Source organism: Truncatella angustata (assembly GCF_020726525.1).
Source record: "Truncatella angustata strain MPI-SDFR-AT-0073 chromosome Unknown BKA67scaffold_2, whole genome shotgun sequence".
In the NCBI taxonomy this organism is placed as follows: domain Eukaryota; kingdom Fungi; phylum Ascomycota; class Sordariomycetes; order Amphisphaeriales; family Sporocadaceae; genus Truncatella; species Truncatella angustata.
The window spans coordinates 4,060,007-4,079,406 of record NW_025763382.1 but is presented as its reverse complement, the minus strand read 5'-3'; the positions used below and the strand labels follow the sequence as shown (position 1 = coordinate 4,079,406).

The 19,400-nt window shown below is 48.2% G+C and overlaps 8 protein-coding genes across 8 annotated transcripts; 5 read left to right on the top strand and 3 right to left on the bottom strand.

The window, feature by feature from the left end:
* Nucleotides 1-394: 394 nt before the first annotated feature.
* BKA67DRAFT_688750 (putative ACC synthase) lies at nucleotides 395-1,885 on the bottom strand (the record flags this gene model as incomplete). Its single annotated transcript, XM_046109078.1, has 4 exons — nucleotides 1,650-1,885; nucleotides 1,390-1,594; nucleotides 919-1,331; nucleotides 395-868 (listed from the first exon to the last, which is right to left on the bottom strand). The coding sequence occupies exons 1-4, from the start codon at nucleotides 1,842-1,844 to the stop codon at nucleotides 395-397; spliced, it is 1,287 nt and encodes a 428-aa protein (XP_045961668.1). The 5' UTR covers nucleotides 1,845-1,885.
* Nucleotides 1,886-5,231: 3,346 nt separating this feature from the next.
* BKA67DRAFT_635248 (membrane dipeptidase-domain-containing protein) lies at nucleotides 5,232-7,143 on the top strand (the record flags this gene model as incomplete). The annotated part of the gene is made up of 4 exons (XM_046105651.1): nucleotides 5,232-5,529; nucleotides 5,594-5,753; nucleotides 5,807-6,650; nucleotides 7,108-7,143. The coding sequence occupies exons 1-4, from the start codon at nucleotides 5,310-5,312 to the stop codon at nucleotides 7,141-7,143; spliced, it is 1,260 nt and encodes a 419-aa protein (XP_045961667.1). The 5' UTR covers nucleotides 5,232-5,309.
* A 248-nt stretch (nucleotides 7,144-7,391) lies between these two features.
* On the top strand, nucleotides 7,392-7,827 carry BKA67DRAFT_532643 (uncharacterized protein; the record flags this gene model as incomplete). The annotated part of the gene is made up of 2 exons (XM_046099563.1): nucleotides 7,392-7,553; nucleotides 7,636-7,827. 2 exons carry the CDS (start codon nucleotides 7,392-7,394, stop codon nucleotides 7,825-7,827), a joined length of 354 nt encoding a protein of 117 aa, XP_045961666.1.
* A 288-nt stretch (nucleotides 7,828-8,115) lies between these two features.
* BKA67DRAFT_532642 (P-loop containing nucleoside triphosphate hydrolase protein) lies at nucleotides 8,116-9,820 on the bottom strand (the record flags this gene model as incomplete). The annotated part of the gene is made up of 3 exons (XM_046099562.1): nucleotides 8,116-8,505; nucleotides 8,562-9,360; nucleotides 9,411-9,820. 3 exons carry the CDS (start codon nucleotides 9,818-9,820, stop codon nucleotides 8,116-8,118), a joined length of 1,599 nt encoding a protein of 532 aa, XP_045961665.1.
* Nucleotides 9,821-10,751: 931 nt separating this feature from the next.
* On the top strand, nucleotides 10,752-11,625 carry BKA67DRAFT_555249 (RmlC-like cupin domain-containing protein). Its single transcript, XM_046102060.1, has one exon. It carries the CDS (start codon nucleotides 10,852-10,854, stop codon nucleotides 11,404-11,406), a length of 555 nt encoding a protein of 184 aa, XP_045961664.1. The 5' UTR covers nucleotides 10,752-10,851; the 3' UTR covers nucleotides 11,407-11,625.
* A 2,015-nt stretch (nucleotides 11,626-13,640) lies between these two features.
* On the top strand, nucleotides 13,641-14,134 carry BKA67DRAFT_655701 (uncharacterized protein; the record flags this gene model as incomplete). The annotated part of the gene is made up of 2 exons (XM_046106808.1): nucleotides 13,641-13,896; nucleotides 14,007-14,134. 2 exons carry the CDS (start codon nucleotides 13,641-13,643, stop codon nucleotides 14,132-14,134), a joined length of 384 nt encoding a protein of 127 aa, XP_045961663.1.
* Nucleotides 14,135-14,487: 353 nt separating this feature from the next.
* BKA67DRAFT_555247 (uncharacterized protein) lies at nucleotides 14,488-16,429 on the bottom strand. The gene is made up of 2 exons (XM_046102059.1): nucleotides 15,930-16,429; nucleotides 14,488-15,871 (listed from the first exon to the last, which is right to left on the bottom strand). The coding sequence occupies exons 1-2, from the start codon at nucleotides 16,046-16,048 to the stop codon at nucleotides 14,839-14,841; spliced, it is 1,152 nt and encodes a 383-aa protein (XP_045961662.1). The 5' UTR covers nucleotides 16,049-16,429; the 3' UTR covers nucleotides 14,488-14,838.
* A 203-nt stretch (nucleotides 16,430-16,632) lies between these two features.
* BKA67DRAFT_555246 (uncharacterized protein) lies at nucleotides 16,633-17,866 on the top strand. The gene has a single exon (XM_046102058.1). The coding sequence runs from the start codon at nucleotides 16,793-16,795 to the stop codon at nucleotides 17,681-17,683; it is 891 nt and encodes a 296-aa protein (XP_045961661.1). The 5' UTR covers nucleotides 16,633-16,792; the 3' UTR covers nucleotides 17,684-17,866.
* The last annotated feature ends 1,534 nt before the right edge of the window (nucleotides 17,867-19,400 follow it).

The following is a 19,400-nucleotide window of genomic DNA, read 5'->3' as shown; positions in this document are numbered from 1 at the left end:
TGGACGCATTCTGAAAGGGCAGCAGATCAAAATAAGCCTGCCAAATAAAAACGGTGTGGCGCACCGTTGTGTCACGCAAAGCAGCAGGCTGTCTGAGCCAAGGGCGGGCCATTGGCCGTGCCATTCGACTGAGTGGCCGGCAACTCCTGCCAACATTCGTGATTACAGGACACTTTCAGGTTGACATGTAAGAATTCAAATAGGGTTCGTTGAGCTTATCCAATAAGTCACAAATATGACGTGCATAAATACTACTGTGCAGAGGGAAGATTTGGAGTAAATCAAGAACTTCTTTATCAATCATTCGTGTAGGATATACACTTTGACGGCACACAACGATGCAAGCTCAATCTCACCGGTGGCACAGCTTCTCCAAAACTGCATCGATAAGAGCCTAAACCACCTGCGTGCTCACACCTTGCTGCGTCACACTATCTAGTCCTAGGGAGAGTCTGCGAAGAGCCTCGGTCAACTGTCCAGGCGCAAGAGCAAAGTTGAGCCGCGCCCAGCCCTTCTCACTTTCTGGGCCGTGGTAGCCACGACCCAAAGAGAGAGATACGCCGAATCCTTTGCACGCTTGAATCACCGCCGCCTCGTCCTCCCATGTCTTCGCGCTTGGTGCTACTTTCACGAGGATGAAAGGTCCCATGTTCGCCGGAATCCACCGAAGACCTCTGGCCCGTAGTAACGTAGTCAACTGTACATATGCTTCAGTGAGCCGCTGCGAATTGAGTTTCAAGAGGCGCGGGAGCTCTGGCGACAACAGAAGGCTTGTAGTCGCAATTGCTGTAAGCGATGACATCTGTGTATTTGAAGCCAGAGACATCCCAGTAGCTAGAGGTCTGTTTCCTTGAGTAATGCAACAACCCTTGACCAGTGTCAGCGATGGGAAACGGAGTCAAAGACCAAGTGACATACCATTCTCAGGCCGCTAGAGCCAAGGTCTTTGCTGATACTCCAAATGGTATGCATACGAGACAGGTCACAACCTAGCTCGACAATGTCGATCTCCAACAGAGAGATGAATGGCACAGGGTCTGGCAGATCAGGATTTGGGAACTTGGAGAGTGCATAAATCTCGTCTGAGATGAGGTGAATCTTCCTCTTATCACACCACTTGATGATCTCCACGATGGTCTCCTTAGGATAGGCTTGACCGAATGGATTATTTGGATTTGTGAAAAGTAACCCTTTAATGGGATACGGTGACTGATCGAATGCGTCTTCCAGTGCTTGGATCAATTTCGGTGTGAAGATATCCTCGAAGCAGGCTATTGTAACAAAGACTGGGTGTATCCCGGACTTGACCTTGATGAGCCAGTCAAATCCATCTACGAATGAGATAGGTTCATTATCTGAAGCAACAGTTGAGGGTTTCGAAGCACTTACTCCAAGCCGGAGTCGTGATAAGGAGGCCGTCTCCTGCTTCGCCTATGTTGTACAACAAAGCATCTAGCGAAAAGGCCGCTCCCGGCGCAGTTGCGATATGCTCTCGGGCGACAGGTATGCGCGGATTAAAATAAGAATTGAAAAACTTCTCTATAGCATCCAGAAGATCTTGATCGCCCGCAAAGCCGTTTGGGTATGATAGATGCTTGAATCATAATTAACACAGTGTAAAAATAGTGCAACACCTAGTGATGTATTACTTTACCGAAGAAGTTTTCCCGAATAGCATCCTTATAGAGTTGTATAAGTTCGTCACGAAGAAGCCAGTTCTCAGACGTCGCCATATCTATACAGGGGTCTTCAAGGCGTTCTCTCTCCGCCACGGCATTTTCAATTCTCGGCCAAATGGCCTCGACATTGGCAGCACCACGCTGCGAAAGTCCGTATCTCTCCATTTTCCTAAAATGATAGGCAGTTTTAATGAATAGAAAGACTTAATTCAGTGATATCCCACTCTATTATGAAAATCAAACAATACGTCGGAGATCCCGACCTTGTCACGTTGAAGATGGTAAACCCGGCAGCCGAAGTTTCGTTCCGTCTACCCAGCCGCATAGTCCGCCTGATGGCCTACCAACAGCCGCTCAGTATTTCCTGTATGATTGCATCAAGTCTTTGTTTTATCTATAAGATACACTGAATAGTCAAAACATCGAAATGTTTTTCTGGGCGTCCCCCATTACTCTCTGTGTCGGGTACCTTCTATCACGCATTTACCAGGCCACTCAGCTCCAGGGGTCCAATTCTACATGCCTCTTTACACGACACCAACTAGCTAACAGGCTCGTATTTATCTTATATATCGCACTATGTTGTTTCCTGGTGTGTCCCACTCACGCCTCATGTGCACTAACGTGTGGATGGAAGGGCCGGAACCTCAATTGTCGCGCTCTTCATGAGCCGAAGATCTATCTCAGATAACACAGGGCTATCTACGGACTACATAGTAAGAGAACCTTATCACTAGGAAAGCAATTTGATAACATTATTTAGCCATTCACGATCGGGGTGGGTCTCATTTATCTGGCTGGACTCCTACCGGACCCAGGTGTCCCGTATACAGCGTCTCCGGTTCAATGCCATAAGTGCCATAAGTGGCTCATAAGCATCATCTATGAATTTGCTTGGACTTCTTGTGTCATCAAATTTCAATCACCAGATGAGGGCTCTGGGAGAGCATTGGTCAATGTTTGGTTTAGCTTTGCGGTTATTCGGCTGGTGCTCCTGGTGTGCTAAGTTGTTACCTTCCTGACCATCACGGGAAGGCGCCTCTTTTATGTGCGCCAATTAGTCCCAGAGGAGGAAGAGACTCCATCCATCATAACGGCAATGGATCGGGCTACGGAGTCTTGAGCAACAACCAGAAAGACAACATTCGTGTGGGGTCGGCGACGCTCAGACGACGACATGGCTGGATTACCTTCTTGGGTTTCTCAACCTTGTAATGTTTCTCTGGTAATATCTCACCAACCCATTTCAACTCGGGTAGTAACCAAGAGCTCACATTTGACAGGCCCTCTGACTCCTCGGCGCTTCAAGTGCGGGCAATATTTGGTTTCTTCCTCCTGATCGCATAACAAGTGATGAACATTCTTGCGCCGCACCAGATAAGAGTCGGATTTGCTTCACTTAGTCCTGGGACCTAAACAAGCAAATACTATTATATGTGCTCTTCCGAGGATTACAGGGTCAGGAAGGTGTCATAGGATCTTTTCGGCTCTTGCTCTGGATTCCGATTAGCCAGTCGACATAGCGCCGCTTCAGCTCAGCCACATTCGAACATGTGATGCAGCTCTCCCTAGAGTTTCATCTGATCAAACGGTTTAGTGAAGTGACGAGTGCGCTTAGTAAAGACGACACGCTCAACACATTTCTTGGCGGACACATATATTTCAATTATTTCCCATGGTAGTCAACCTCAGGACTGCTGCAGCTTATTTCTTCGGCTTTCGATGTATACTACTCCCTGATGGTCATATCGGTAACATTCTCTTACGTTTATATCACAATTTACATGGGCATATACCGAGGACGAGCACGAAGATAAATGGCCAAGAGAGAACGGAAAACGGAAGCAGCTAAGTATGCTAACTTGCGACTCAAAAGGCAATCGTATACCAACGATTAGTAGGACTAATGCATTGATGTCTTACGAGATTGTGCATCACAGCGGTGTCGTCTCGATAGAAGTGTCGAGATACGGAAACCGTATCCATGATTTCCAAAAGGCAAATCCAAATGTATTCGTATGCTCAATATGCTGATCACCGTGCAACATGGTGTCTTCACGTCGGGAACCCTTCTTGTCTGTTACCTCAATGCGTATCAGATGTCAATGAACTTACAGAATGTCGCGATGTTCGTGACTTTTCTCACATACCTGGCTCAGCTACAAGTTCCATTGAACTTTTTCGGCAGCTTTTATACGCAAATTCAAAACAATTTAGTTGACGCAGAATGCATATTAGAATAGGCAAGTAGCCAATAGGCGTACTACCACGGTACTCAGCTAACAATTCGCACTAGGTTAGTTCGAAGAGAAGCCGGCGGTTCAAGACGGCGATGGCGTCGTGGATATCAATCACTGTGACAGCAAGATATCGTGCTCTATTGTGACATTTGCATACAATGCCTACAATGCCCAGCAGCCTGTTCTGCAGAATGTCCCGTTTGATGTACTACTGGGCACATCAACGACAGTCTGATGCACAACCTTGCCTATGCAAAACCTGAAGCTTCGGCGCAAGACGTATACGAGGATGCGAAATTAACCAGCATTCAGCACAATATTCTTGACCTCCGGAAGGGATATTTGACTGCCGTTGGTGAAAGGGGTCTCAAGTTATCTGCCGAGAAAGGCAAAGAGTATCCGGGAACTGTTCTCCACTGTCGAAATCGACATGCTAATTATACACAGATCGCAATTGCACGAACTTTCCTCAAGTCGCTTCGAATTCTCTTGTTAGATGAGGCAACCTCATCACTCGATTCCGAAACCGAAAGGCAAATCCAAGGGTCTTCGGAGAAAGTACTAGAATGCAGAACCACGATCACAGTAACATAAGTCATAGAGTAAAATTCCATTAGTTTAGACTATTCATTGGTCAAAACCCGATTTTATTAAGGCATCAACTGTTCACGATCGTCAAAGCTGATCAAATCATTGTGCTACAAAGAGGTCGTATCGTGGAGGTCGGAAAACACGCAGAATTAGTTGCCAATGAGCGGGTATGCGCGCAAATGTGGAAGAAGCAGACAGAAACCGAGCATGCATCCGACAAGTTTACCTAGATTTGACTAAGAAGTTTCTTCTTCTATTTTGCCTATGAAGCCCGACTACGATGAGAGCACTCGCCGGGCCTCTGCTTGGTGCGCCCACGTGGTAGGTTTAATATGCCGCTGGCTCCGCAATGGAGGACTGTTGAGTTCCATTTCAAGAGCATTTCCACATTCCAATTAACGCATTTATTGCCCTATGGCGGTACTATTCTGTCTGCTTAATCGTTTCTATATCGATCGATAGGCAAGAAAAGTCAATTGATTCGATGGTAAATAATGACTACAAAATATACATAGACGATTAAACAATACGCTTTATTATTTTCTCGAAATAATGTAAATTAGTGACCTAGGGCGATGGTCTCATGTGCCAACATTTTGTAGAACTTCCCAAGCCATGCTTCGGTCCGAGCCGCTAAGCTCCCACGACGAATCCCGGAGGCTGGGGTTGGTTGATAAGACACGAAGAGTCCTGCACTTGTCGTCTTAAACATCTATCCATACATGGCATAACTCCAATTTGATCTTGTGATACAATTTCTCTAACAACTACAAGCGCCAGATATCTACGCCCGTTCATCATGATGCGGTCGCCGTCTTTTCCCAGTGATGCGAAGGGGTCTCCTCGTGTTACGCTGCTAGCGAGGAGATCGTATCGTTCGCCACCCAAACATTCGATATTATTTACTACTATTTTCTTATCCCTGGTGGTAGTCTCGAGTTACTTTTATTGTCACCGTTATGCGCGGCTGCAAGAATCATATGCTAGTCATGAGGTGTATGCTCCCAACCTATTGATTGGTCAGTAATAAATGAGTCTCAAATTTTAGGTGTATACATATTGACCCGATATCTACGAACATAGATGGCCATAATGACTTTCCAATATGGATCCGAGCTTTTTATCGCAACCATATCTATCAAAAGAATTTCAGCCAGGAAGCAGGGCTCTTTGGACAGGTTGACTTTCCTCGGCTGAAGGAAGGAGGGGTGAGAGGTCAATTCTGGAGCGTATATGTTGAATGGTACGTCGTTTAAGACTATTCTATACGCGTTGAACTCCATTAATTTCGTGTAGCCCAGAGAACGCAGACAACCATTCGGAAGCTGTGCTCAATGAGATAGTCCATGATACCCTCCAGCAGATCGATCTCGTGCACCGCCTCATTCGAGAATATCCCATATATATGGAGCATGCATGGTCAGCGACCGACATCAGCAGAATATCCAGTTCCATCCCTACAATAGCCTCACTGATGGGCATCGAAGGCCTGCACCAGATCAGCAATAGTGCGAGCATACTGCGCATGTACTACTCTCTCGGCGTCAGGTATGCCACGTTGACCCACACTTGTCATAATGCCTATGCAGACAGCGAGGAGCCTGCAGTACCTCTCCACAAGGGACTTTCCGAGGCAGGCAGGGAAATTGTAAAGGAAATGAACCGCATCGGCATGATCGTGGACTTATCTCACACGAGCTTCGAGACGCAGCGTGATGCATTGTATGTAACCGCCGCACCTGTGATCTACTCGCATTCCAATGCGTATACACGTTGTGCCCATACTCGGAATGTGCCCGATGATATCCTTCGGTCGCTGAAGAGTAATGACGGTGTTATCATGGTGACATTCTATGCGTCATTCCTAGAGCTAAACCCCGACGATGCCTCTCTCAGTTCTGTGGCAGACCACATCATTTACATAGGCGATTTGATTGGTTATCGACACGTTGGAATCGGTTCAGACTTTGACGGCATGGACAAGGGGCCCAAAGGGTTAGAGGATGTCTCGAAGTACCCGGCGCTTTTCGACGAGCTCCGAAGTCGAGGAGTGGGTGAAGCTGAGTTGCAAGGGGTCATGGGAATTAATGTTCTACGAGTGCTAGAGCATGTCGAGAAAGTGTCGAGATCTCTAAGAACAGTTCGACCTCTCGAAGATGACGTGAAGCCGTTTTTTGGCTGAACAACTCATAGCAAAGACGACATCATATGTAGACTGTTTGATTTCTTATGATAAATTACAAAATCAACGGTAGCCACATTTTTCACTATACGGATCATGATTTGATGATTTCACAATACGTCATAGACTACGTAGCTGCACATTCACTTACATTTGGTGCTCGCCCAGCATCATTGGTGGAGTATCGTCTCTCATTTCTACTGTGTGCTGTTGCGACAAGACGTTCTGACATCTTGTCCGCACAAATAAAGGTGACTGTTGACTTCCAGCCGTCTATCTATCTGGGCTGAATGTAAACATGACCGGATGCAATATAATCAGGCCCAATATTTGGATGCCCGTCAACTAAAGCGCATAAGTTGGAAAACGGTTCATAGATGCAGCATGAAGAGATTACCTGCTATCTTTAGAAAAGGGAAATCATGTTCTGGTGCCTGATTGTTGGTCATAATGGAAGTGTTCATGCGTTTGCAAATACAAGAAATTGCTGATAGATATGTATTCTTGACGTCTGAGACCATTCTTAGTAGTCCAAGTCATGGAATAGTCTCGTGGGTCGACCGTATTTCTTTCAGTCCTCTGGTCTCTGCCCGAAAGTCTCTACAAACTCGGGTTTTCGATGAAGACATCCTGTCCTAGAATCAAGACTCAGAGCAAACACACCAACAAAGGATCCAAGGTTTCAAACAGGTCAGAATAATGCATCCTTCCGTATTATTGCCGCTCCTGGCTTTTGCAACTTCGGCACAGGCCATCTTGCCCGTTATTGGAGCATGCATTGCCGCTCTTGGTGCTAGTACAGCTGTTGCCCCTGGCGCTGTGGTCGGATATTGGGCTTTGGTGCGCTTGGACCCGTTACAGGTAAGTTGTATCTACCCTGTCTTCTCATGTAGTCAGGCGTATGCAACAGTGATACGAAAGTGACGGAACAGAACTGACACAGCTGGGCGTTCTCTTGGGCATTATCGCGGCCACAATACAAGCTACTATAGGCAATGTTGCGGCAGGAAATGCTTTTGGCATCCTACAGAGTGCTGATATAGGCGGCACAGGTGCTGTGATAGTCCAAACTGCAGGTGCTGTAGTCGGCGCTGTGGGTGTCGGTCTGAGTTTGATGGTGGATGAGAGTAACTAGAAGGATTACAAAGGAATTGAAATATGAGGATTAAGAACACTCATAATAAAGAAAATTGAAAGGTGCTCAGAGGACCTAAAAAATATCACCTACTTACATGGTATTGATAAGCTTGTCGGTATGCAAAACCTCGTGCGAACATTCGTGTGTTTGATGGCATCTCTATCTGTGGTCGTGCTCTGTGAACGGGCCCGAGCTAGTAATTTACCGCTGTCTCTTTGTAATGTTTTATCAGATGAGGTTACTGCCTAATGATATTCATTGTATTTCAGCTTCCATGTAATACATCTAAAGTTGACAAACTTCTCCCCCAGCATGGTCGTGACCATGATCCGCATGGAGATCCTCCGGCCAGTCCTCGAACCCATCCTCGAAAAGCCCGTCAAGCTTTTCCTGCGGGTGCTTAGAATTCATGGCCTTCTCCCAAGACTTGAACTCCTTATCGGTCAGCAAGCAAGCGTCCAAGGCAGAGTGAAGACGTTCTTCACCGCCTGAACGCATCTTTTGCCCAATGAAGACAATTTCCTGTCGGCGATCCTGCCATTTTCCTTCATAGTCCTTCATAATGGCAGCGCGGGCTTTCGGATCCTTCGGCCACTCTGATTCAGGCGCTTCGCAACGCCACAAATCGCCTGCAGAAATTGTAAGCATAACGCCAGCTTGCGACCATTCGCCGAACTGTAAATGTTAGCTCATCTACACAGTCACATGGGCATATAGGCAAAGGTAATCACCATTCTGGGTCGAGTTGCGAGCCAAAGAAAACCTTTGGATCGGAGTAGCGGGCCGAACGTCTCGTCTCTCATTTTGCTCTCTAAACGGGCTTGAGGATTAAGTTGTGGCTGGTCCTCGTCGTCCATCTCGGTATCTGACTCATCTTGAGACTCGTTGTGATCTTCGCCATCAACATCCATGGAATCCTCAGCTTCATACTCTGTTTGTATTACGATGAACACGTCTTTGATCGTGTTCCACAGACGTTCCGGGTGAAACGGTCGACGGGCTCGGTAGATAAATGTACCAATACCGTACTCCTCGGTCTCGGGATTAATCTCTTCGTTCAGGCTTTTTAGCCAGCCGGCACTAAGAGCGGATTTCTCATAAGAGAACAATCGTGTATCGAGAATCTCTTCCAGATTGAGTCGAGACTTGGTTGTTGTTAGAATCTTGGCGTCAGGGTTGAGTTTCTTAATGACGCCTCGGATGCGATTTACCTCATCCTTCGAGACAAGATCGCATTTATTGATGACAAGCACATCAGCAAACTCGACTTGGTCGACCTGAAGATCAGAGATGTTGCGGTCATCTTCCTCAGGTACGTCGATTTGGCGGTCGATAAGGAAGTCTGCTGTCTGGAAGTCCTTCATAAAGTTAACTGCATCGACAACAGTAACGCAAGTGTCAAGTCGGGCAACTTTGGAAAGGCCTCCTGACTTCAAAATTTCTGCCAGGCGCTTGTTTTTCTGTTCGCCTTCTTGAGCTTGAGCTTCTGCTTCGAGATCGTAACCGGCTGCAACATGCATCTCTGCAAATCTTTACCATATCATTAGCAATTAAGCCGGCATAGATAATATGTGACTCACTCTTCTGAAAAGGTTTCAGCAACCTGCATGGGCTCGCTGACCCCTGAGCTCTCAATGACTAGATAGTCCACTTTGCTATCCTCAGCTAGGCGGGCGACTTCTTCTAGAAGGTCACCTCGTAGTGTGCAGCAGATACAGCCGTTCTGCATAGCAACCACCTGCTCTTCCTTGCGGGTCACGTCGTGGGTCGTCAAGAGAGCTGCGTCAATATTCAAGGCGCCCACATCATTGACAATGACGCCAATTCTGAGTCCATGGTCGGGTGAGGTAAGGATGTGCTCCAAAAGCGTGGTCTTTCCTGCACCCAAGAACCCTGACAGAAGAGTGACAGGAAGTCGCTTGTCTCCTGAGGTATCTGCAGGTCCAGAGATGGACGAGCGAGGCGAGTCAATGAGTGCTCCTGGCGCCATTTTGACTATGGCCGCCGTTCTCAAATATTTTGATTTATGAGTTGTTTAAAATTCAGAGGTGTGGGCTCTTCTGTCCTTTCTTAACTTCATCTTATGATAGACACCTTGCAGGCATTTTCAAGAGCCCGGAGAACCCTGATGGCCGTATTGCAGCCACCTTATGCAGGGACTCTACCTCGACCCCAAGGCTATGGTTAGCCTCAGGGAGTTCTAGGTAATCGCCAGCATCCTATTGGATGGCACTGGGATCATGACCATCTGCCGTGCACCTTGGCGGCCACCTGAGGTAAGCTGGACGTCTCTTGCTCTAGATATTCTGTCGGTGTAATGAAGTACGTTCCATGATCACTGAGAGAACTTCTAGCAGTAGCACGTCTCACTTTCTGAATTATTGTGCTGTTTGCAAGTTGTGACACAAGTAGAGGGCTCATACAACCCACCCCGATGCGCCTAGCACTGCTGCCTATGGTTTATACTGGGACTTTGTGGCTTTGTGTGAGGGAAAGTAGACTGGCTTGCGCAAACAGCAGGAACGCAATGGGCTACAAAATACTTTTACAATGGGCCAACTCGTGGCCACGCTGATAATTAACAGAAAGCGAACTTGCTTCTGTCCTTTTGCCCAAGCCTGTTACTTTGATGGGACACATTCTTCGTCGCTCTCGTTGCAATGGTTTCATTTAGGGTCGAACGTCTCAAAAGAGTCGCACAATGCCCAAGATTGCGACTTGACAAGGGACTGAAGCGCGGCGCTTTTCATTCATTTCTTGATTTCTTTTCGCTTGGAATCGTTCTTGTCTAGATGTTACCCTGCTTAGTTTAATTCCCGAGTAATTCGTAGATACACTGCAGCATCGGCGCTAACTAATGACGTCGACTTGATGAAACGCGAAACCTGGCGTGAGTGGGGTGCCATATGTGCTTTTCCGAACTTCAATGATCGAATTGTAATTGCATACTTTATCAGAGGACTGAATTTAGTTAATATAGATCTTCAAAGCCTTGAGCATTTATCCAACCTTCATAGGCTCATGACATTGAGAATGGCTGCTACGTTGACACCCCTCGCATCATTGCATGTGTCCAAATATCAAATTCCAGCGCACAATCTCCTACCCAACACATCAATGCAAAAAAAGCCTTTGTTACATTATCATAGCGTCTTCCCATCATCAACCACGCCGTCGGCCATCGAGTCGCATCTGGAGTTGGTTGGCGTTGTAGATCCACAATGGCGCTTTAGCATGTACACCACAACGCATTTCCACAGTACCACTCATGAAGTCCTCTGTATCTCACAAGGCAAGGCGACGTTATGCTTTGGAGGCGAGGAGAATCCTGGCAAGATTGAATTGGAGGCTCAAAGGGGCGATCTGCTGGTAGTACCAGCAGGCGTGGGACACAGGCTACTGAAAGAGGATGGCAGTGAGGATTTCGAAATGGTCGGCAGTTACCCCAAGGGTTGCAACTGGGATATGTGTTATGGCAAAAAGGGCGAAGAGGCCAAAGTGAAGAGCATCAAGAAGATCCCATGGTTTTCGAGGGACCCGGCATACGGCGATCAGGGCCCAGTGCTGGACGTCTAATGTCAGAATAGCACAGAAGTCAGGCTCTAGATTTCACCCTTGCATGGCTTATACGCGAAGAATAAAGGACTCAAGTGAGGCGACTCGCTACATCACGATTGGTGACTGTGCTATGATCGTGTAAGGTGCTGACGTATCTGTGCTTGATATTTTCAGTACAAATTTTGACAGGACTGGTCAATGAGAGCAGACACATTTTCCCCCCATGACTGCAGCCCGTTTTTGGCTGTTGAAATTCTTTACGGGAGCTAAAACATGCTCATCTATCATGAAAACGGAACTGTCATTAAGAACGGGAAGGCACCAACGTCCAGAATTAACCTCACGATGCTCGACCGATGGTCGGCTACACAATGATACAGCATCATCAAATGACAGAGCACGTGGACTGACTTTGTCAATTGAACCACCTTTGGGGCCGAAAATAGTCATGAGAGCATCATCCCGTTTTGCGTTCTAGACTCTGCAAAATTGCTATGGTTGGGAAAGCACTGAGCACAATTGCGAACGATTTATCACCTAGTGGACGAGTTTGTCGCTTGTGCAATATCTGAGACGACCGTCGGGCAAGACTCTGAATCGGAAAGGCTGCTGACTGGCGAGATACTCTGATGCGTCCCGAACTCCAATTATTCATCTCACCCGCAAAGCAATTTCTGTGCTGCTTCTAAATAAACCAATATCAACTGAGAGTTTTTTGATCATATATTCGAAACAACTGCCGGCACCCTTCTTCACAGCTTAGTCGCGATTACCAGCCAATCTTAAGCCCGCAGCAATGTGTACCATAATCTTTTCCAAAAAGTGTGGGTGCCACGACCGAGTGAAGAAGTGTGCAAAAAGGTGCGGAAAAATCAAGAAGTGGGAGCCGAGTGAAGACGATGAGATCTGCAAGACATGCAAGGTCTATGAACCCGACAATAACAACCCGGAGTACTGGAAGCACATGTGAAATCGGTTCTGTATGTATATAATCACTGCTACTTGATAAGGACCGCGACTAATGCAGGATATAGTGTTTGCTTCGAATGGATAAACGGTTTTAGGAAGGAATTTACGTGAAATAGGAAATGATAGGAGAGGTATTGGGTGCTTGTATCTGGCATCAGGACTAGAATGAAACCATCACCATTTTAGTATGCTAGATGGTTACATTCGATGGACATTGACTAGTCTAGTGAGAATAATGTACCATGCATCCATCCATTCATTCATTCATTCATTCATTCATTCATTCATTCATTCATTCATTCATTCACTTGTGTTATTTAGCAGAGAATGACTTCTCAGTCATTCTTCAAGGTTTGTTGAGAGTTTTTGCAAAGTAGCCATTCAGATTTATCTCAAAGTTCCCTTGAAGAGTTTTCTGAGAAATTTCCAGGGATTTCATCGGTCGAGAAGTATAAGTAAATTCCCCATCCATGTAAAACAAGACGGGATCTAAACGGTGAGGTCTAAAAGCGCAAAATACCAGACAAACTCCCATTGGGTATGTCACTAGTAGTCATGAAGTACTTTGATGGTCCATAACTCATAGTTTGATGCCGATTCCTCTTTGTTTTTAGGACTGCTACCGATTTAGTTCGTAACTGTAATGATAGCAGAACCACAAAACCACCATTAGCGGTTACCACAGACAATCCAAAACAGACGAATAGCAATCCCGTATGAGCAACGGTAGTCGGTGCCGAAACTTCAGTGATTACCCAAGCATGAAAACGCCCGTCAACCCCACAGAAAGGCATGCGCCTCAACGGGAAGCAACAGTACTTATACCACCCGAGTATAACTCCTGACGATCTCTGCCAGGCAACGAAATTTACCGAATCCTTCGGTACGTTGGACCCGCTGCGCCTCGGGCCGCCGAGCATGGGGCCCTTGGCATACAGGTCGTAAAGGACCATCACGAGTCGAACGGCATACCACGATGCCGACAGGCCTACGCTCACAGGGCGGCGTTGCCTGGAACTGTTAATCTCTTCAAGTTCAGGTTACGGGAGAGTCACTTGGAAACTTCAAGAAATTCACCATCAAGCGTTGGACGGAGACAAAAAAAATACTGGGGCCCGGGCAGGTATAATAAGAAGCAGCGCGCCGTGCTTTCTGGTATTTCTTTGCAGACAAAATCTGTATCCATTCGTTTATCTGCTACATCACACACAAACAACCGCTATCTACTTAAGAAAATATAATCTTTCTACTTCTTCACTCAACCCCCGGCCTTCGGGAAGAAAATGCACGTTTCAACCCTGATCTCCCTCTTCGCCAACGCGGCCGCCATCTCCGCCGCCGCCGTCCAGGTGGGCCAGACAACGGGCGGGCAGGACTACCTGGCCAGAATCAAAGGCTGGAAGAACATGTCCAACTGCAGCGGCAGCGACTTGGACCTGGACTTCTACATCACGGAAGCGTCCGTGAACGAATGTGTTCCCCTTCCCTTCGCTACCACCACGGCCGAGCTTGGTGCTCTAAAGGATGGTTCTTACCAGGGTGAGTAGCCAATATAGGACACATAAAACAAAAACCAGTGTTTCCTCCTTCTTTTTTTTTCTTTCCGTTATTGGTTCAGCTGACATTCTCTCCATGTTCCGCCCAAATAGTTTCCTTCTACACCGACGGCGACTGCACCGACCTCGTCCGTGGCACCACAGTCAACGTGTCTGGTAATTGCTTAAACAGCAACATCTGTGCCTGGAACAGCGTCAAGGTCACCACCTACGATGCGTGAATTGGTCAGGGGACGACACGAGCAACTGGTTACTCTCATTCTGCCTTGACCACAGATATTCCAAGTACTAGCATAACAATTGGAGAGCTGGCAATGCTTCAGGCCGTCATGTAATTCGCTTCTCTGTGGGTTTTATAGACCATTCTATCAAATCAAATCTTTGCGAGTCATGCGTAGCTTGGGGCCCGTCGTGATAAGGTTGACAAGTCGGACTTTCACACTGCGCCGAATGGCATGTCAGCATATATCTTCAGATCCCACTCTGACGTCTTGGCTGAGGAAGCACTCGATACATATCGAAAGGGAAATCGAGCATCCAGGTACATGTCATGTAAGAGGAGGCCATCATGATGGGAAAATTATATAATGGGGAAGGATGTGTTAACAGCTATTGGCATTTGGCCATAGGGGTAAAGTTCAATTCAGTAAGTCAAAAGACCGGGCCCAATACCAAAACGCCGCTCTATGCAATCTATCATATCTCATGAACTCCGCAAATGCAATGTCGCCCAAATCATTGTGATGTTGTCTCCAACTTTAAATCGAATCCGCAATTAGCCACGTGGTACGAATACACCTGGAATGCGGGCTATGCTCTGCTGCATCAGTGCTTGCTGGTTTCAGTGCCAGACATGATCTAATGGCTGGCGAGTCCTACTAAACGACTGTAGGAGAGCGCTTGAGGGAGACTTCCGACGCATTTCCTACATGCCGTCCTTGAAAGTTTTGCCTCGATCCCACTCCCGTTGCTCGCCTTTCTTGGTCCATCGCACATCTTCTTCGTTCTTCTGGTCCCCCTTCTCCCATTTCTTCACTTCTACATCGGTATAGCCGGCTTGGCGCAACCTTTCGGCGCCTTTCTGCTTCCATTCCTCGCGAGCACGAAGCGCCTCTAATGACGAGCCCCAGTCATCGTCCTCCTCCTCATGGCCCAGAGCAACATCAGTTTTTGGATCGTAGCCTGATTCAAAGCGACCGTCCATGGCTGACGTTCCTGACGTTGCGCCACGGCCTCTTTTCCGGACGGGAGACGGCGGCTTGGGACCAATGAGATCTTCGAGGGGATCAGAATCTGAGTCGTTGGAGAGCTGTTCCTTTGCGCGAGTCTTTGTAGGATCGTGGTCCTTTTGCACGTTTCGGGAGACCTGGTGACGATCTCCATTGTGCGTGCGTCGGTGACGATCGTTGTGTCTATGGCTGCGATGTCTGCGCTCTCTCGACCTCGACCTCGACCTCGACCTCGATCTTGACTCTGGCGTCAGCCTCGTTCGCTCTTCTTCACGATGGCCGCGCGGATGACCCCGCCTCGGGCCGTGGTCAGCGAACAGCTCTTTCCTAGCATTTCTGTCCTTTCTGGCGGGTGGGTCGCCATCTCTGTCGTCGTCGTGGTGCCGATGTGCTCTACCAGGGGCGTGAATATCTCCTCGGTCCTGCCTAAGGCGCTTGGGGTCATTTTCGAGATCCTTGGTGCTGTCGTCGTCGTCGGTTTTGCGCTTCTTAGACGAGCCACCGATGATAGCGTTGATGCCGCCTAGCATGCGCTTGCGGGTGTCAGCGGCTCCTGGACGACGCATTTTTTCGCGCTCTTCACTCTCATGCTTGGTGCGGTCCAGACTGTTCAGGCGAGCTTGTGATTCCGCACGTTCTTGAGCGAGAAGGTTCCGGTTGTGGTTGTTGGTCGCCTTGACAATACTGGATAGGAAGCGTGTGTTTGGCTTGGGAAGGTTTGAGGGACGCCTACATTGTGAAAGGCGTTGAGTTGCATGCGATATGGAAGACGTGGGAATAGACTCACTTGGCGGACTTGGTGTAGGCCTCCATGCCCATGGTGGAGTATTTGAGAGCGCAGTCAGCCGCTTCCTGGTCTAGGAGGTCGGCGACCCATTCGTCGTCGAATTTGTTGGTGGAAGACATGTTTTCAGATACCGCCTGACCGCCCAAGTAGAGAAGTCATGCACTGTAGGTTGGCATGAATGGCGATCTGACGTGACGGGAGAGCAAGGAAAGGGAGGAACGGCTGGTAGCTTTTAAGTGTGCGCATGTATGTAGATATGTACGTATGTATGTTTTGATTGACCTTTATTTATCGGGGTTGTGACGAAAGCTGCCTCTACATCTGCATCTACATCTGCTTTGGATCGGCATCGGCATTGGCGCTGGCGCTGGCACTGGCACTGGCATTGTCGTGGGCCTCGGAGACAAGTGGAATAATGACAAGCCGCGTCACAGCTTGAGGGCCCGCCCCACGATTCTGCATTCTGCCTGAAGCTACCGCTCTTGTAGGCTGTGTGTGCTGTTTGCTGTGTTCTGTGTGTTCAGTTACAGTAGGGGTCGGGGCGATGCTGCCTCTGCCACAGGGGCCAGACAGCCCCCACATCAACGCTAAGCCCATGCACTGTCCCGCTTTGTTTATCCCCCTCCTGCCCTTTTCCCCTCCATTGTCCCCCTCCATTAGAGTCTAACACTGACCATTCCTCTTTTGGGTCAAAGTAAATAGTCGTGCATGTTCCTTCACGTGTTGTTTGTCTTTGTCTATCGTGAATTCGCATGTCGTCGCAGTCGCCTTTGCATAACTAAACCCCCACAAATCACAGTTGTTGACCCAGCTCAAGACAGCTTCCTCTCTGCACAGCCATCTAGTGTTGCCACCCAATCGCAATGCCGCGCCCCAAGAAATCTACCGCCTCTGCCGCAACAACTCCAACCTCACCAGAACAAGTTCTTACCGCCCTTCAATTGCTCAACGAGTCCCAAGAGCTCAGCATCCTAAAGCTTTCAGAGCCCATCTCTACCACGCCGACAGATCCCTACCGCACACAGTCACGTACATCCGATGCATCCAACAGCTCTCTCGACGCCCCCACACCAGCCAGCCTAGAGGCCGATCTGGTCCACTACCGCGAGCTCTTCGCTAAGCTGCGCTTCAGCTACGTCGAGCAGGTCACCAAGGAAAAGTTCATACGAGCCATCGTCGGCGACCCACCCCTGATCGTCAGTCCCCAGGAGAATGTCGAACTGGAAGCCCAGAACGCAGAGGCAAAGGCAGAGCTGAAGGCCCTGAAAACAAACGTGGTGGACATGGTCAAGGACCTGGAGAGGAGGGGAGCCCAACTTGCCAAACGCTACGAGGGCGTCAAGCTGGAAACCGCCAAGTTAGAAGAACTGCCCGAGAAGATCCGCGGCTTGGAAGAAAAGGTCGCCGCCTTGCGCTCAGAAAACGAGGGACGGCTCAATGCCGATAATCCGGACATGAATCTACCCTTGGCAAGGACGGCTGAGTTGGTGAACGAGAAAAAGAGGACCATGGCCGACCTGGACAGACAATTGGAACAACTTCAAAACCAGGTTCCCAGGAAGAAGAAGGAGCTGGACAGACTACAAACAGAATTGGCCCCTTTAGAAACGAAGCGGGCTACCAGTACAACGGCCGCCAAGGAAGCAAAGAGGAGGAAGGAGGCCGCACTGGGAGGCGTTGAGGACGATTTGGAGGAGAGAGGTCGGTGGTACCGCGCCGCTGAAGCTGGCCTGAAGCAGATGCTGGAGATCTGATTCTAGCCTGACGCCCTCTTTTACGATGTACGATGTACGATGTATCATGTATCATGACTTCTGGATATGTATGGCGTTATGGAGTCCCCCTCAGGCTTGACTCTAGGATTTACAGTCACCATATTGAATACCCCGTCCTTATTGCAATCTCACCTTGCGATGGGCGGAAATTATGCTACCTTACCTACCATGTTCATTCGTATCACAAAGTCTGCGTTGCTTCGCGCCGCCTCCTTTGTGCTTAGTATTTCTTCCATTCTTTCCGGAACTTCTTTCCCAATTTACGATTAGTCCGATCAGCAGTCAGATTCTTTGTGAGTGCGTGTATCTCTCGAGCCCACTCTCTCTCCCTATCTTCATCGGGGATACTCCTAGTGTGTTCTGCGGCGCCTTTATCGCGCACACCGGCGCCGCCAGGATCTTCGCGGCCGCCCACGAGCCCTCGCGTGTGGGTTGGTGACTCTGCGTCGGATTTGCGGATTTCGGGCCCTAGCCATGGGCGTATATAAACGTTGACGGGGTGTCATGGCTGGGGGTTGCAAACTCGAGGGTTGCTCCTAGTGTGTTTTTGTTAGGCCATTGTTCTTGTTGGCGTCAGGCGGCGCCGACTGGACAGTTTCCAGCTCCGCTATACTGTCTTCCGTCTCGGTAAGGGACCGTAGTGAGCCTGAAGACGACTCTGCGAAGGGATCGGACTTCTTCTCCTTCTTAAGGCTTGTGCCAGGAGACCCGACAATCCAAGGTGGGTGAGAGACCATGGTGGTTAATGGTTCTTGAGTGCAATCTTCGGACTCGTACTCCGAGCCCATATAGAATGAGGGCGAAGGCGACGATGAGCTAGATAAGAAAGAAAACTGTGACACTGTGGCAAGCAATACTCTGTCTTCGCAGTGCTGATGAGTATCAAGATACGCACAAATAAATAATGTCGAACAAAATCTTTGCCTTACGATTTAGCAAACACTAATAGACGTCATAGAGTTGTGATCTCACTATACTCATGACGAGCCCATATGTTACTTGAAATTCAGAGTGAATCAAAGATGAATTGCCTACATGTTCTCAATGGTACTGACCAATAAATTACCTCAATGATGCCATCCTCCCCAAGCTACCATGGAATACACAAGGTGCAAAGTCAATCACCGATGTTGTATATCAAGTTGGCTATCTGATCTATGTATGTGCCCGCTTCCGAATCAAGTGAATCCCAACCTACGCGGACTTACGTACACTGGAACTTGATCGGACGAACTGTGCCTCTCGAGCGGTGCAATTATTAAATTTCGAGTAGCTTGATTTCGCTAGAATCTCGTAAGTGCCATGTGCGAGACGCTCTCTAGTCTCCTACGAGACTTCCTATCCCTATTCGATGGTTCCTAGCTGCACAAAGGATTCCTTTTCGACATGTGCAAATACTTGACCTTCTACACCAGGCACACCTTTCCGAGCCAGTGAGACGATCATGTTCCATATATTCCATATATGTGTTCTAGCATCGATCCTTCGTTCCCAGAATTGATCATTACTATCGCGGAGACCTCCTTCACGTTGACGTCGGGCGACGGCGGCGGGTGGACATACAGATGTATAACTGCTTTAGGCTTGCCGTATTCAAACCGACTTACCAGAAACAGGACAGTTGGCGACAGCCATCTAGCGAATCATATGTAGCACAGGAGTGAGTTTACAGAAAATTTTAGTATTTCCCATCGCG

What these genes read in the sequence shown, in the direction of transcription:
- BKA67DRAFT_555249 (XM_046102060.1), top strand. Translation starts at nt 10,852, where the DNA reads ATGACATTGAGAATGGCTGCTACGTTGACACCCCTCGCATCATTGCAT.
- BKA67DRAFT_555247 (XM_046102059.1), bottom strand. Translation starts at nt 16,048, where the DNA reads ATGTCTTCCACCAACAAATTCGACGACGAATGGGTCGCCGACCTCCTA. An exon ending in GCCTACACCAAGTCCGCCAA is followed by an intron (nt 15,872 to 15,929) that starts GTGAGTCTATTC and finishes TTCACAATGTAG; the next exon opens with GCGTCCCTCAAACCTTCCCA.
- BKA67DRAFT_555246 (XM_046102058.1), top strand. Translation starts at nt 16,793, where the DNA reads ATGCCGCGCCCCAAGAAATCTACCGCCTCTGCCGCAACAACTCCAACC.